Below are 17,727 nucleotides of genomic sequence, written 5' to 3'. Positions count from 1 at the left end.
CACAGATGAGGTGACGTCTATGGAGAGAGAGGCTCTCTGTGGCTCTCTAAAAGGCAGCTGTGTCAGATCTTATTCCCACTTACTAGTTTTCCAAGCTCTAGCAAGCTTTTTTGAGTGGATGATGATGATGACGAAGACGATGTGGTTGTCATGTAGAGAAGAACTCCAATTTCTTAATTAATTTATTTTTGTTTCTATAAGCAGGCAGAGTAAGCAAACAAGCAAAGAACTTGGAAGTTTTGAGAAGAACGCTAATACAGTTACAAAGACAGTGCCAGTAAATACAAAAAACAACTCTCTCTCTCTCTCCCACTTATGAACACACACACACACACATTCTTACCCCAGCTGCAGCGCACACACACACATTCCCTAACCCTGGATTAAGCTTACTATAATGGGAAAGCCCTCAGTGCATGCAGTGTTGCCCTCTCATTACCACTGCACCTGTCCTGAACTGACAGAACTAATGCCGGACAGCACTTAATGAGAGAAAGCGGCTGACAGATGAGACAAATACTGACACAGAGAGACGGAAAGAGTCAGAAATGAAACAAAAACCATTTCTGAGCTTGTAATGTCATGCAGCAATCAAAGTTTCATCTTTCCGTTCAAAAGTTTAAGGTCTGTAAGATTTTTTTAGATGTCTCACTAAAGCTGCAGTTATTCGACAAACATACTGTGGAAACCGTGAAACATTAAAAACTCCATGAGAAGTTTATGGAGTTAATTTTAATTTTATGGCATATTTTTAAATATCTAATGTGAAAATGTATTCCTGTGATAAAACCATATTTGTTTAGCTTTATTATTCAAGTCTTCAGTGTCACGTGATCCTTCAGATCTCGTTTTGATTATATTATTATACAAATTGTATCAGCCAGGACAATTAATCAGCTTTTTTTTTTTAGATCATTAGCGTTCCAAAATCAACTGATAGCCTTCAATTGTCTCAAAAACTATCAATAATCAATAGTAAATATTGTATTTATTCCAAATCAACAATGTTTCTTATGGAGTTTTTAAATGGTATTATTTATATATATATATATTGATTATTAGATCTAAGATACTGGCATCATTTATTGCAAACCTCCCATAGAAACCGCTAATTGTTAATAAATCATTCTTAAGTGATTAAGTCAAAACTCTTTAACCGGTCTCTCTTTCTATCACATACTCGTAAGCTCACTCCTACATCAGCTCTATTGTCTCCGTAACAAATGCTTTCATCATAGGCTTTGTAGTACATGTGTGAGCGTGTCATGCTCATGCGGCTAGTGGCCATTCACTGTCACCTTTGCCATTGTAATGTAATTACATCCAGTCATCACAGAGCGTGCGTGCGAGACCGGTGAGTTCATTTGTGTTTTGTGTTTGTGTTGTTGATCTAGCTCTTGCACGGCTATAGTCATGCAGAAAAGTAGTGGACTAGTCAGCGAGCCAATGTTTACCTTATGGAAATGCTGCCGTGCTGCTGGAGAGTGGATCTGCACACAGCTGAGATGTACAAATCAAGTCATATGGCCTTGGAAGTGGGAAAGTCCTTGTTCCCAGTAGGGACTTTTAACTGGAACGTCCCCTCAAGTGGGAATTGCGAATGAGAACCTCAGTGGAAGCAACCCCGACTTCAGAATCCAATTTGCTCAGCGTATCAACTGTAGTGATAGCAAAGTCCCTTTAAGTCAAGTCGTTTCACTCGGCGGCCATCTTTGAAACTTCTCTTGGGCATGCAAGTGCAGCTCCTATCTCTGTGAATGGGGAAACATCAAATTCTCCAAAACTGTGTGCCAAGCTTACGATTACATTTCATATTTGAAATCACCAATGAAATATGACAACAACTGTCTCGTAAATTTTTTCTCTGAACACTTTTTTCAGCCTGGACAAAGCTAATGCACATGTGCAGTCCTAAACAGGTGTCTTATAACACTGCCTGTTTCTATAGCAACCGGAGCTTCTAACGGCAGCCGCAGTGACACGATGACTATATTAATCAATGATTGGCTCTTTAATTTTCTAAGGCGGGGCTTATTCGCCATATTGGCGTTGCACTTTCTCCCGTTCATAAGTAATCGGAGTGCACCGTCTTCATACAAAGTCTCTGGTGATAGTACTGTATATCGTTATATATTTATATTTGTATATATGTACAGCTCTGGAAAAACTTAAGAGACCACTTAACATTGAGAAATCAATGCTAAGTGGTCTCTTAATTTATTTCCAGAGTTGTATATCCTTTTGTGTGTGTTTTGGGCCTAAAATGAACAGGTGCCAAATGCGAGTAAAATCAGCGTTGGCAAGTATATCTCGCCAGCTGACTTGCAACATTTTTATTTATTCTAACAATTCATGAACATGAACAACACTCGGGACAATTGGCGGGCCAGGGCTTCATCTTCATGAGAGTTTAAACTTTGACAATATTCAAGAACATTTGAAAAGGAGCTCATTTCATTACTGTGTGTAAAGTTTTGCGTGTGCAAACATCTAAAAACACTCGCCCAGAAATCCCCTTCTCTGTCTTCTTGCGAATACGAAACTAAGCTCAGTCACATCGTCTTGCTCTTGAGCGGACAAATTCACACAATCATGTCGAAACATAGCGAGTATCCTAGTTGGTTGTGTCTTAAGTGAACGTAAACAGTTGAGAAAGTAAACGTGTATCAGTATATTGGATCTGTGCATTCGTTCTTAAAGTGATAGTAGCCTAATATTCCTGCTGCTGTCTGTGTAATAAAACAACAATGGACAAAGCAAATATGACTCGCTGATCTTGACTAAATAACTTTTGTAACTTTAATAAGGATTAATTAATAAGGAAGTTTAATTTATACAGTGTAGGTATGCCGTATTCATTTTAGATTTGCTTACTTATTACATTTCTGTACCTAAACCATAAAAAGCAATGTTTATTTATTTTGCATCGTTGTTGTTGGAATTATTTGTGCTTATGCTAAATTCATTAGTCTGTGCCAACTAGAAGTTCATGACAGAACTTAGTATTTATACACAGATCTGGCATAGCATTATGACCACCATGGGCACCCTAACTGGACTACAAACTGAGATGCTCTGTGTATTCTGACACCTTTCTATCAGAACCAGCATTAACTTCATGAGCAATCTGAGCTCCAGTAGCTCGTCTGTTTGATTGGACCACACACGAGCCAGCCTTCACTCCCCACGAGCATCAATGAGCCTCGGCCGCCCATGACCCTGTGGCCGGTTCTCCACTGTTCCTCTTGGAGCACTTTTGATAGACACTGACCACTGCAGACCGGGAACAGCCCACAAGAGCTGCAGTTTAGGAGATGCTCTGACCCAGTTGTCTAGCCGTCACAATTTGGCCCTTGTCAAATTCGCTCAAATCCTTACGCTTGCCCATTTTTCCTGCTTCTAACACATCAACTTTGAGGACAAAATGTTCACTTGCTGCCTAATATATCCCACTTACTAACAGGTGCCGTGATGATGAGCTGTTCATTAGTATTCATTTCACCTGTCAGTGCTCATAATGTTATGCCTGATCACTGTATATATATATATTACTTATTTACTTGATACGTCATACCCACTAACTGACATCAGAAATTTGTGAACATGCATATTACAATTTTAAAATAGTAAATATTTAATGCCCAAGGCTTTCAGCTGACAAAAAACGTTTGTGAATCCCTGCCTTAAAATTTTGCTTAAAATTGGATGTGCATGTAAGAGAAAAGTGTGTGTGTGTGTGTGTGTGCGTGTGTGTGTGTGTGTGTGTGTGTGTGTGTGTGTGTGTGTTTGTTTACACTCGAGCTGTTAGTGGAGTGTTTGTGGGTATTTAGTGTATGTTTGTCAGTTTGATCTTTGCAAAATTACTGTAAACGCTTGTAAATTAAATTGCCCTGAATGAATGTGTTAATGAAGAAGTTCTCAAGGAGGTGTAATAGTGACATAATACAACAATACAGACTGGTGAGGAAGGGGAATATCCTCCGTGAATATGGTGAGGCATGAAGATGTGTCATGTGAGACAGAACATTTTGATAGTATAAAAAAAATGGAGTGAAAGAAATGTAGAAAATTAGTGGTAAGTGCACAGGGAAAAAAGACAATTGACATGACTAATGTGGAGCAAGACAGAGACAGAGTTCAGGAGAAAGATGGAAAGAGAGATAGAGTGGCAGAAAGACAGGAGGTGGTGGGTGGGTGCCTGATTTGCATAAAGGGTAGGGCACGATGCCCAGTTTAGGAGAAGGGTTGGCACCTCGCCTCTCGGAGTGGCGGAGGTAAAAGAAAAGAATGCGAATAAAAGCGAGGGTGGAGGGGTGCGTGTTGGAGAGCTCAGAACATCTCTAGTTTAAACCTGGCACTTGGCACGGGAGTTGTTGAAATATCAACCATAATTACACTACAGTTATTTACAGGTTGTGATAGATGCATATGCGGTAACTGAACTTCCTCATGACTGAGAATCAGTATCAGGGGGATTCTAGGCTTTCGGTTTTATATCATTTGCAAACCAGACGGCAACAATGATAAAGCTCTTCCATGTAAATAAGAATTTGTGTATGTTCTGTTGTGGGCAACTGACTGTGATAGAGGCTTTTGTTTGAGGTTTTTTATGTGTGCACTGTGTAGCTCCGCCCACAGTCGAATCTCATTTACGTTGATGAATTTGATTTTTGGTTGTTTTATTCATTATTCTTTATTTTATGCTTATTTACAGTCTTGCTTGAGAACCGATGCCTTGGGTCTCCACCACAGTACTTCATTTAATGAACCTCACAGACTAAGGTGGGGACTCAGAGTGAGATAAGACTGCTAGAATTAGTTCAACTCATCCATTCATCCATTCATCTCGTTGGGTTAAAAAGCTCAAATATGGACAAACGCAACTGTTGGGTTAAAAATGTAATCCAATAGTCAGGTTTGTCTAGCCTGACAAACCAGACCCACATCAAGATGTTTGGTCTGGAAACTCCCCATTGACGGCTCAATCCGAGGGGCGGATAAACGGTTGTCTTTCAAACTCCCTCCGCACGCGAAAGGATAGCGCTACACCAACCAGAGCAACGAAGGTGAAGCAGAGCTCGTTGACAGATTAAACTTTCGACTTATCCGGTTGGCAGACCTCAGAACACATCTTCCCATCTAAAGAATGACTTCAGTGCCGTTCTTTGTTCTTTTCTCAGAGAAACGCTTAACTCCAAGTCACGGTCAAAGCTGATTCTTTAGCCAGTTTATATGTTTACTAGAAGCACTCGCAACTTGGCCGTCATTATATTAAGCCCCGCCCACCGACTCTATACACGATGTGATTGGCCCGACCAGAGTTTGGTGTTTACAGCTCAGAAGGGTATTGAGAGTTGCTAGACGACACTCGCGGCAAATTTTGCTGCTGCTAGGGTTCGTCCAAATTTCTAGGCTAGGGTTTTTCCACATTTGACCCAAATTAGGGTTGAAAAAACCCAGCATTTTTTAGAGTGTAGGGAATGATATGGCCTGAAATTCCATAATATTTTTTAATCAAATTATCAGTGAAAATATTAATTGTGTAAATGCATTTCATAGAACCCCATTCCAAAGTTGTGGAAAGGAACAACTGTAAAATTTAGAGACAGTTGTGAAGGTCAACTCAAGACCTCTTTGATAAAGTGTAGCTATTAAATTGTCTGATGAAGAGCCACTTGGCTCCAAACATCACCTGTGGTGAGAACATGAAATAAATCTCTCTCTCTCTCTCTCTCTCTCTCTCTCTCTCTCTCTCTCTCTCTCTCTCTCTCTCTCTCTCTCGCACACACACAAACACACACCGAGCTCACAGTAGGCAGTATGAATATTTAGGGCAGTCGGAGCGGTTGTATTCAGTCGTTGCGTAAGCGGCGCAGTGCTGTGGTGTCACGCCGCGCTCGTCTCGGTATTTTTTTCCAGTTTACACTTGACCAGTCTCCCGAGCCCGACTGATCTCACCGGCCGCCGCAGAGACACGACAAGCGAGGCCACACTCTGATCCACCGACCCATTTAATAGGTGTAGCCTATAGAAATCAGTGTGTCATTCTTACAGCTAAAGGATTATGAATGTGCATGTAATTGACAGAATGACACCTGAACGGAAGAACAAACGGGACAACTGATATCCAAATCATTTATAAATGAATAATAATATTAATAATAATATTAAATTCAATTTGCGTGTGGGGTTCGATATTTTCGTGAATTTATTTATTATTATTTTATTGTATTTTTTATTTTGCTAAGCCGAGGATATCTTTTGGCGCCCGCCCATGTTAGTCAAATGTCTAGGCCTACTAGCTTGATTTTTTTTTTCCTAGCAAAAAACATTTTTTTTTTGTGACGTAAATCTGCAAAGTGATACATAATAAGAGTTATTTTTTAGGATCCTCAAGCAGCCTACTGTTGCTATGGTTACTGGTTTACCGCCAGGTGAAAATACTCGATTTGAGTAACTTTTGTGGTAACACTGAATCATAGCAAAGAAAAAAGAAAAGAAAATGTACACACTCATAGGCTGTGTGTGTGTGTGTGTGTGTGTGTGTGTGTGTGTGTGTGTGTGTGTGTGTGTGTGTGTGTGTGTGTGTGTGTGTGTGTGTGTTTGTGTGTGTGTGTGTATGTGTGAAACGTGTACTATTTAGACTGCCGACGTTTTGTTTTGATCCGTTCATGGTTCTGCTAATCTCAGGAACCTCAAACGGTGCCTCAGATATTTTTATTAGCTTTATCTTCTCTGTACTAGCTACTTAGCTACTTACCCGCGGAACTGAACTCACTTCAATTACTCCCGGGTTTTTAAACGTATTGGAAACGTGTCAGTTTATAAAACAGAATAAATTGCACACAAAGCACAATAGCTCTCTAAAACGGTTTTCTGTTTTGGTAAGTAAATACATTTTCATTTATTTGATCATCAGGTTACAGGCTTTGGATTAAAGTAAATTAGGTTACGAGCTGCTTGCTTTTTTTTTCTTGTAGGCTTTGTGTGGAAATATGTTTCTTGTTTGCACTATATGGTAGGCTAAATGTTATTCATATGAGAGACAAGTTATAACTTGATGCATGGCAAACCGACCTATTCTGCATTTCTCCCAGTTTAGGCTATAGATTAAACATTGATGAGCTGTTTTGCTTCGTTTTAAAATGTGTTAAAATATATTTGAATTGTTTGTCATTATAAATGGATAAGTTAGTCATCAAACGGGGCATAAAAGTTGTTTAGCTAATAAAAAGTTAAATTGTCTAAACTAATGTCGGGTTATTCGAATAATAGTTAAAAAATATATGACGGTGTAAAAATAACAGCTCTATTTTTTTAAACGACAGTCTCTTAATTTCAAAACTGATTTGGCAGTGCACTCAATTTAAGAAATTGCTTATTTAATTCTGTGTCTTGATAAAATAAAATGAATCCTTTTTGTATTTATAACATATGGGACAGGAGATTAAATACTGAATTTAAATTAATTAAATTAATGTATTTAGATTTTTTCCCCCCAGTTATTTATTAAGCTTACGCTCCCAAATAATACGATAGCCTATTCGGCTGGCTCCTCAATTCTCGGAAAATAGCCTATGTTGTAGGCCTGTTTTCTTTATTACTGTATGCGATTTCTTATTTTTTCTTATTTTTTTCATTCTTGTAGGCTACGTTAAAACTATAGTCTAGAGAAAAATAATAATTTCATATGTAAATTGGTGGTGTTCTGTAGCCTAGTTTTTATACGAATAGGCTATATTTTGGCCATTTTATATAAGGAAGTGCTCTTATCTCCTGTTGTTAAACATTTCCTTATATTTTCGGGGACCAAAAAAATATTTTTTTCAAGCAACATTACCTATAATTCATGTCAGATGCCTGCGCTTCCTCTCGCGCATCAGCCGCGCGAGTGTCTTCACTCCACCCGCAGCCTTTTTTTCTGTCTCGCGCCAGTATGATGGAGATGGAGATGGAGCTCGAGCTCCCGCCAGAGTGTTTGAAAAAACAACAAAAAAACAAAAACCTTGGCGGTTTACACCTGCGTTGTCGTAGGATGTTAAGTTAGCCAGATCGATACAGTTGAAGAAAATGGAAAATAACAAAATAAATTTGTCTTAAACGAACAGACGGCCAAAGCTATGCTGTAAGCCCCATATTTACAAGGAACCATTTTATGTCATTATTCGCCTTGAATCTCATCCAGAATTGTTATTTTTGTTCTGTGTAATTTTTTTTTAAATAAAAAAGGTACCTTTGAGTCATTAAGCCTCATGTTACTCAGTGAGGTGGGCCAAACTTAGAGTGTTATTGTCTTTACATTAGCTACACTAAAAGGGCAAAACTAAAACTGTCAAAAATGGTAATGTACATTTGATGAGCCCCCAGTCACAAAAATCCCCCAAAACATCATTCATTTGGACTGGAGTAGAAATTTGATTCATAAATGTGCTTTAGGGCACTTAACTTTGATGGGCTTTGTGTATATACCTCATGTGTGGTGTAAGAGTAACAGGCAATTTCAGCACCGATTCTGTAAATAGTGTGTGTGTGTGTGTGTGTGTGTGTGCTGGCGAGTTTTCTTTTCACTATCTCAGCCTTTTTCTCTCTTTCTCTGGAAGAAGTAGGCCTTGCTATACAGACAAAAACACACAAGCAGTACGCAGCAGAGCGAGACAGCCTTTCGTAGAAATCTTGCTTTTTTTGTTTGCCTCTCTTTCTCAAACTTTTTTTTTATCTTCCTCTGCCGCTCTTCTTTTTTTCTTGGGTAAAACAAAGGGCGCTGTTTAGAGAGGAGAGTGTCATACAAAGATAAGATAGGCTGTGGCATAAAAGAGTTTGAATAAGGTCATTCGGCAATGAACAAATCCGGCGAGCTTGCAGGAGAACATGAGCAAACTCCGTTTAATATACCGTTTATGGTTTGCATACTAATGTAGCCCCATGATAACAACACAAAGTTCATGCTGTCATATTAAAAGTCATCCAAAGTTATGTCAGATTGGATGCGATCCTTCAACCAATAATTCAAGCAAGAACAATGAATTTGTTACTGACACCTTTCCCCCCAAGGCCGTTTAATGTAGACACTTTCAAACTCTTTGTTTGGAGACATGGAAATTATTTCATAAAAATAGACAGAAAATCCATGTAGTCTGTCAAACTAAATCAGAGACATGCTGCAACAACATACAATGATTCCAGTTTTGCATAGCCTACAAAATGTACGCAAAACAATTTACCAAGACACCTTGTTCTGTAATATAAATTCTGTTGAACTTTCCTTTAATTGTATTGAGAACCTTTAATTTGGTTGGAGTTATGCAAAGGGAGTTGTTAGCCAGTGGAACATTTACAAATAAAATGACACACAGACCCGAGGCTTTGTTAGGAAACATTGGGTTTACATAGCAGGCGCTTACTGGCAACTGCAAAATAGTGTGCAGTGAGTTGCTGTGAGAAGGAGGCTGCTTCACCCGGTGGTCTCGGCCAGGCCTGATGGTCGCCCTAAGGTGTCGCGTAGCCATGAGAGAGTGGCATATGTTGCATAAACTCATTGTAGGGATTAAGCCAGATTTAATCACTTGATATGTGAATCTGCCCAAGCTAGCGATTTCCCTGGCTCTATAACAGATCATTGGAAACAGGGGTTGACCAACCTTTGAATTCATTTAATGTTTGATGCAGGATTTAATCAGTGAATGTTGTGTGCGATACACTACGGCTCGGGCCAGTGTGGGAGAGTTTCAGGCTGGTTGATGTTGTGACCAGTGTTGTTGAAATTGAGAGATTGATTTGCCGCAGTCTTGGACACGCAAGTTACACTGTAAAAAAATTTGGTTGGTTTTTGTTTGTTTAACTTAAAAAAGTAAGTAAACTGGTTGCCTTAACATTTTGAGTTCATTGAAATTAAAAATTTGAGTTGATACAATGAAGGAAATTTGTTTAATACATAGAAACTCAAAATATTATTGTATCTGAACCACATAAAAAATGTGATAAATCATGAAAACAGCACCATTTGTCATGTTTCACTGCGTCATCAGAAATAAAACACACAATTACCCAATATGCTTACAAAATCTTTTAATAAAATTTTAATAAAGGTTGTTGAATCTCAAAAAAAAAAAAAATCATTGTATTAACTCAATTTTAATTTCAATGAACTCAAAATGTTAAGGCAACCAGGTAACTTTTTTATCTATCTATCTATCTATCTATCTATCTATCTATCTATCTATCTATCTATCTATCTATCTATCTATCTATCTATCTATCTATCTATCTATCTATCTATCTATCTATCTACACTGTAAAAACATTTAAAAAAATAAGTCACCTGGTTGCCTTAATTTTGAGTTCATTGAAAGTAATTTTTTTTGTTAATACAATGAACATTTTTGAGAAATGACAACCTTTATATTATTAAAAGATTTTGTAAGCATATTGGGTAATTGTGTGTGTTTTATTTGTGATGACGCAGTGAAACATGCCAAATTGTGCCGTTTTCATGATTTATCACATTTCTTATGTGGTTCTGATACAATATTTTGAGTTTCTATTTATTAAACCAATTTTCTTCATTGTATCAACTACATTTTTTAATTTCAATAAACCCAAAATTTTAAGCCAACCAGGTTACTTACTTTTTTAAGTTAAACCAACAATATTTTTTTACAGTGTATATATAAATTAAAATTATACTTAAAATGCATTTTTTTGTGGTTGGACAAGAGTGCTGTCATGGTGTTGCGTCTTGTAAGCGGTATATGAACTCTTTTTATTATGCATTATAAGGAAATTCTTTTAAAGATGACACTAATAATACGATCTTTTAATAGTAAAACCTTTTTAGTAGGGAATACCATTGGTGATTGAAAAAAACAAAACGTAACTTCTCTATTTAATGTGTCAAAGTGTTTGTATCTGATGCTGACATGTCTTCAAATAAAGTTTAAAGAGAGAGAGAGAGAGAGAGAGAGAGAGTGTGTGTTGTTCTGCTGTGGACTCGGCCTCTCTCTTTGCTCTTTGTTTGTGTGGCTAGTCTGAAGGCAGCTGCTGGTCTGAAGCGTCTGCTGGGACTTCTGGCCCGCTCGTTCACACGCCGCTCAATGGAGGGAGGGGACGGGGCAAACGGGGACACTGCTGTGCGTCCGCTCGCTCGATGGAGGAGATGGCAAGCGGATGAAAATGGCAAAAGTGCATGTGTGCATCTGAGTGCAATTCTTGAGGACAAGAGGGGGAAAATGGAGGTAAATTGGGGTGGGAATGGAATACGGGCGGCGCCGCTGATTGGCGCATGTTAAATTAATGTGCTCTGGACTTTGCAGTTGCACAAGATAGGAACTTGTTAATTTGGCAAAGTAAGGAGCCAACCCACTGACCGAACCTTACACTATCTCCCCCCTCGCTCTCGCTCCGTCTCTTTCACCCTCCCTCCATCCCCGCCTCCCTCCCATTCAGCCCTTCAAGCGTGCGTATTGGCTGAGCGATCGGGCACCCGGTGCCAAATAGGTGGGCTCAGCTTCGCGCTGGCACACTCTGAGGCAATGGATAGGAAAAGAGCATGGAGAGGAAGAGAGAGATAGAGTTGGAGAGGAAAAAGGGGAAAAAAAGAAGCTTCTATCGGGTTTGCCAGCGGTCGTACGCGCTCTTCCAACATTGATTCGGTTCTCTCGTTTTTTTTTTTTTTTGTGCTCTCCATTCGCTCCTCTCTACCCCCCTCTCTGTCTCTCTCTCTTTCTCTCTGTCTATCTCCCATTCTCTGTCTATCTCTCGCTCTCTGTGAGTCGAATGCAGAGCACGCATATCTGAACAAACACCACTTACTGCTTTGCCAAACATTTTTTCTCTTTGTTGCGGTATTTGTGTATTTATTTGTGTACGTTTTTTCTCTAACAGTGAGTACAATACTTTTTGATTCCGAGCAGTTTCGTCGTCCGCCGTCTGTGCTCATATGTAATTTGTATTTTATTTATTTTCATTTTTGGTGACTGGCAAAATCCCCATTTTTTTTTTGGCTAACTTTTTTCCCCCTTTCATTCCCCCCTTTCTGTTTTGTGAAGGCTATTAAATATTTCTCTCTTGTTTTTCTATCTCCAGAGCTATGCCACTGTTTGGCTCATCCAAGATTTTCTGAATTTTTTCCTCTTAAACGACTGGACATTTTTATAAAATTTTTCCTTTTTGGAAATCTTTTAAATTGCTTACCTTGATAATCTTGTGCATCGACAAACACTATATATCTATACACTAATAACCGGGGCTTGTAATGTCGAGTTGAGTGGCGAGAAGACATTTCACTTGTTTTTTTTTCACTCCATATCGGCCGGCAGGGTTTATGATGAAAGTGCAGAATGGTAACTATTTTTATTTGTCTGTTTCTCTGCATGTTTTGTCTGTGGCGTTCCGTGTCTGTGTCTGTGTGGCGATGTAGTTTGGATCAGGACGTGCGGTAGCAGGGGTTGGTTGTGCGGTTTGGCACACGCGGCAGTGAGCAGCTGTTAGGGACTCTTTACGCCTGTCCCTCAAAAACATCATTGTCTGTTTTGAACTGAGGAAAGGATCTCTTGAAAGCCAACAGTGTCTCAGTAAAACAAGAGAAATGTAAAAGAAAAAAAGTGAGGTTACAATTTAGTAAAAATGTTCTTCATGGAATGTCTATAGTTTCATGACACTTTGTTAGGAATTTTTAATTACCTTGCTGTATTTATATTAATGAGATGCTTATGTCGGATGTTTGTCCGTGTGTGTGTGTGTGTGTGTGTGTGTGTGTGTTTGTGGTCCTCGCAAACACGCGCTCATACATTTCCCGTACCTTCCTTGGCAGAGCGTCGCCGCTCTCGTTCGGCTCATGCTCCGCAATTCTAACGTCTTCTCCCCTTCCCTCCTCTCCTCTCCCCTGCTTCCCGTCTCTCCCTCCCTTTCTCCGTCCCTCCAGGATGAATTCCATCCCTTCATCGAGGCTCTCCTCCCGCACGTGCGGGCTTTCTCCTACACCTGGTTCAACCTGCAGGCCCGCAAGCGCAAGTACTTCAAAAAGCACGAGAAGCGCATGTCCAAGGACGAGGAGCGCGCCGTCAAAGACGAACTCCTGGGCGAGAAGCCCGAGATCAAGCAGAAGTGGGCGTCGCGGCTCCTGGCCAAATTGCGCAAGGACATCCGGCCGGAGTTCCGCGAAGACTTCGTGCTCACCATCACGGGGAAGAAGCCACCGTGCTGCGTGCTGTCCAACCCCGACCAGAAGGGCAAGATCAGGCGCATCGACTGCCTGCGACAGGCCGACAAGGTTTGGCGCCTGGACCTGGTGATGGTGATCCTGTTTAAGGGAAGCCCGCTGGAGAGCACGGACGGGGAAAGGCTGGTCAAGTCTCCGCAATGCTCCAACCACAGCCTGTGCGTGCAGCCGCACCACATCGGAGTGTCCGTCAAGGAGCTGGACCTGTACCTGGCCTACTTCGTCCACATGCCAGGTCAGTGGGTTACGCTCTCTTTCTCTGTCCTATCGCAGCTGAACGTGTTTATTTAAGAGGGGTCAGAATTCAGGGTAAGGTGACACCCCCCACATAATCATCATCACATCCAGCACACGTATAAAGACTTGCTCTGAGCGTCTGTGTTCTGCAGCCAGAGCCGAAATTACACTTCAGATCAGGGTTCCCACGGTCATGGAAAAATCTGGGAATAGTTGTGATTTGTAGGCATGATAAACTCATTTTAGAAATCATGCAAATGTATGTATTTGGTTTGTATAATCTCTCTGGTTATGCTCTGTGTGGAAGAAATCCTATCAGACTACATTCAATTGTGCTTTTTTTGTTGTTGAGACTAATAAGGTTGTTTAAAAATATTAATTCGACAGATTAAAACCTGGCTTTCAGAATTGGTAAAACATATTAATTCAGTACTCAACCGGAATAATGGATGCGTATTAATTGGGATCTCTGCAGAAATGTGACTAGTCTAGAAAAAAATCGAATGCATTTCTGCCCTTTTTGCGATGTTTTATTGTTTATAATATTGTTTATTTTGTTTTGTGATGGTGCTTCAAATAGCGTACATAGTGTATTGGTTGTATTCGCATGAAAACACGAAGCGGCCAGCCTTTTCAATTCTTCAGTGCCATCCTGCTCTCTCATTTGGCAGTGTGTTTTAGAGTCGTATCATTTTAGCTTGTGTGTGTTTGTGTGTGTGTATTCATGGATAAGTTACTAGCTCAGTCTCATACACTCATTGCCAAACACTGTTTCTGACACGGCTAACACTCTCTCTGACGCACACAAGATCGGCCAAACGCTCTCAGGCCAACATCTCCGTAATACTGTGATTACAAATGTGCTTTTCCTCTTGCCTTCTCTCTTTTTTGCTGTTGCTGCTAATTCATTTCACTTTTATAGTACAGCAAACGAACCACAATTGAAAAGATCTGGCCTGTTTTCAGTTCAAAACATTAAAACGGCTATTAACAAAACGTTAGCAGCCGCAGATTTCTGCCTGTCTTTCAGTCTCTCTGTCAGCGCACGCACCGCTTCAGTCTGTGCCCAGCAGGGTTGGCCGCCGCACTGCCCGTTCAAAATGTTTGCTGCTGTACTGCGGTCTTATCTTATCAGGCTAATTCCAGTGTGCACTGCCGCTTTTATCAGGCTCCAAATAGCCCCGGTGGAGACTGGCACCCTGCGGGGCAGCCGTGCAGGATCCCGGGGCCATGGCATCCTGTGCCAGAGCTCAGGGGGCCTTTCTCAACCCCAGGCGCACACAGTCTCCATGTGCTGCTCTGGTTGAGGGCACTTTTTAGCCATCGTCTTAATTTTGTTCTTGATTAAAATTGTGCATTCCGAACTAAAACCACAATTATCCTAATTTGAAATTAGGATTTGTCGTGCTTGCCAAGCGGTATATCTGCGTTCTCTGTATTGAAAGCTATGGTTCAGCCTTTTTATATTGAATTTGTTCGTGTCACTTTGTGTTTATTTTGTCCTTGTGATTGTTTATTCGCAGCACAAACCCTTTGTTTATCATTATTAAACGTGGCCTTCATTGTCACGTTCTCAAATCGAGGATTCCTCTTTTGTGCCCATAAGAAAGCAAGAGAGAACAAGAGAAAGGACAGCTTCGGGAGTCGCTACAGTAATTGCTCTAGTTGGCACTATTGCAATGCCTTTGGTGCGGGAGGATGCGTGTGTGTGTTCTTGTATACATTTTTTATGAGGACACTTTCTGTGTCCTTGTAAACCAAATGGCTTAAAAATACTAAACAGTGTTTTTTAATTAAAAAAGCCAAAATTTCGGGTAGAGATGGGTAGGGTTAGTGTAAGGTGATAGAATATACAGTACAATAAATACACAAACTATATTTTATATACAGTGTAAAAACCATTACACCTTTGGAGAGTACCTGCAAACCACATATATAAGTGTGTGTGTGTGTGTGTGTGTGTGTGTGTGTGTGTGTGTGTGTGTGTGTGTGTGTGTGTGTGTGTGTGTATAACTATGAGTGTGTAAAATCAGTTATGTTTTTTTTTTTTTTTTTTTTTTTTGTCTCTCTTTTTCAACTATCTTTAACCGCTCACTTAAAAAAAAATGTTGTTCAGCACTTCACTAAGCTACACTGATTTTCTTTCTTGTTATCGCTGTGATAGGTTGCTGGAGAGTTTGACTTTTTCTTTAACTTGCTAGTGAGACTAATAAAGTGGATCGTCAGAGTTTGAACCCAGGCCCGAATCTTTAACCGCTACCCAGGTTTTCGGGATCTGACTCGAAAATGTTCCATGTTTCAGTAAATTTAGGCTGATTCTTTGTCTTAGGATGAAGTGCGAAATGAAAAGTTTATTTAAGACTCTAAGTAATAATCCAGGTGTATTGGAGGTAAATGTGTTTTAAATGTGTTTCCATTAGGATTGGTGATTATGGGGAAAGTCATCCTAATGGAGGGAAGTGGCTTTTGGGAAAAGAGAATATTAATTTTATATGCAGGGCTGTATTGTTAGTGCTGCTAATGTATCGTTATTATGGGAACATCATTTAAACTTTTCCCTGCTTTAACACCCCACACAGGAAATTTGATATTTAACCGCTGAAAAAGTGTGAAAAATGTGCTTTATGCCATTTTATGCGTTTAACTGCAGCTCTTTAGAAATAAAAATGCCTGTTAAATTTAGGAGAAAAATCTGAGCTAGTGGATTTATTGTTTTTTGCTAAATCATTTATGCTATATAATTTTTGTGTTGTTTTAATAACTTATTATTACACAGCTAATACATTCTTGTTTCTTATTTTCTTTAGATAATGCTTTTTTGAGTCATATTTTCTAATAATGTTTTAAAAAAATAAGAGCGAGCAGTAGTGATTCCTCTCTGTCTGGATGCGGCATTGTGGGAGTGTTTTGTTTGGAAATGAAATGTTTGGAATAGCTGTTAAACAGATTATTTCAGCAGTCGTCATTCACTTCGAGCCAGTGTACATAACGCGTCTCTCTTTCTTTCATCGCTCTTTCTGCTTCCAAGTGCCTCCTCTGTCTTTCTTTGTCTCCGTCACTCTTCTTGTCTTCCTGGCTCCTTCTGAAAGTCTGATAGACTGCTGAAATGGCAGGAAAGTCCACCTCCTTGGGTCACAGGTCAGCTTGCACTGGTCTTTTTAAAATATTTTTATGTGTAGAGAATCGCCTCGCATCATTTCCCGTGATCCTACATTTCTCTTATATTTAGGGCTGCACTCGGCTGTGAATCACATGGGGGTTTTTTTTTGGGGGGGGGGGGGGGGGGGGATTTTCTTGACAATTTTTGTTGTGATTTTTAAGACTCCATGCTTGATTCATTCCAGTGGATTTGTTCAAGAAAGACGTGAAGTATAACTGTAGAGCTCTTTCTCAGCTCTCTACTCACCGGAGACATTTATGGGCTTTTTAAGAGCACAAAGGAAGGATTGTAAAAGTGAAAGACATTAACAAACAAACCAGTGTCAGCTGAATGAGCACCTGCTTTTAAACTCCACAGGAGGGACAGACGGAGAAAGAAAAGTAAAAAACTGAACAGAAATTACAGAAAAAGAGGCAAATGTTTTCTCTTCTCAGTTGCTGGTCTTTCTTAAGTTTTTTTGTTGTGCATTAGTGTCAAGCATGAAATCTGTCTGTCTAGCTCTATATTTATAATACATCTCAGATTATTTTGCTGATGATTTAACAATTTAAAACTGAATATCAATCCTACCTTATCCTAAAACATGCAATATGAAGGATCTAGAGATATTTTTTAATATTGTATAACATTTTTTATTGTGGTTAGTTCGGTTCATTTTTGTCAATCAGTTCAAATTTGTTTATGCATTTATTTACTTATTTGTTTATGCAGTCCATATAAATATGCTTCATTGATTCATATGAATGAAAAAAAAAAGTTTTTTCAGAGCAAATAACTGTGTGTGTGTGTGTGTGTGTGTGTGTATATATATATATATATATATATATATATATATATATATATATATATAATTTAAACAATTTTGTCAGATATGCTGAAATATTATCATAATGCTGAAAGGTTTTAAACTAAAAAGCAGAAAAGTGTTTGCATGTATCTAGAGAGTAAAAAATAAAATAAATAAATATATATATATATATATATATATATATAGAGAGAGAGAGAGAGAGAGAGAGAGAGAGAGAGTAATGTGGCCCACTCACAACGACTCTGGTTACGAGTCAGAGAACACAATGCCGAGCTCAGTAACAGCACAGGCCTACTCATTACACAC

The 17,727-nt window shown here is 39.4% G+C and overlaps 1 protein-coding gene across 8 annotated transcripts in view; it reads left to right on the top strand.

The window, feature by feature from the left end:
* Positions 1–17,727, top strand: part of LOC137072893 (nuclear factor 1 X-type-like) — a 130,950-nt gene that overhangs the window by 42,901 nt on the left and 70,322 nt on the right. For 7 of the 8 annotated variants that reach the window (XM_067440891.1, XM_067440888.1, XM_067440887.1 and 4 more), the window contains one exon: positions 12,920–13,451. In XM_067440891.1, the coding sequence (XP_067296992.1) occupies positions 12,920–13,451 (532 nt within the window). Of the gene's footprint in view, positions 1–11,520; positions 12,339–12,919; positions 13,452–17,727 lie in introns of those variants that run through there. The other variant, XM_067440890.1, reaches the window with a different exon arrangement.

This window comes from Pseudorasbora parva, chromosome 4 (assembly GCF_024679245.1).
Source record: "Pseudorasbora parva isolate DD20220531a chromosome 4, ASM2467924v1, whole genome shotgun sequence".
NCBI classification, from domain to species: domain Eukaryota; kingdom Metazoa; phylum Chordata; class Actinopteri; order Cypriniformes; family Gobionidae; genus Pseudorasbora; species Pseudorasbora parva.
The sequence above is the reverse complement of the archived record's forward strand: the minus strand, read 5'-3'. Positions and strand labels throughout refer to the sequence as shown.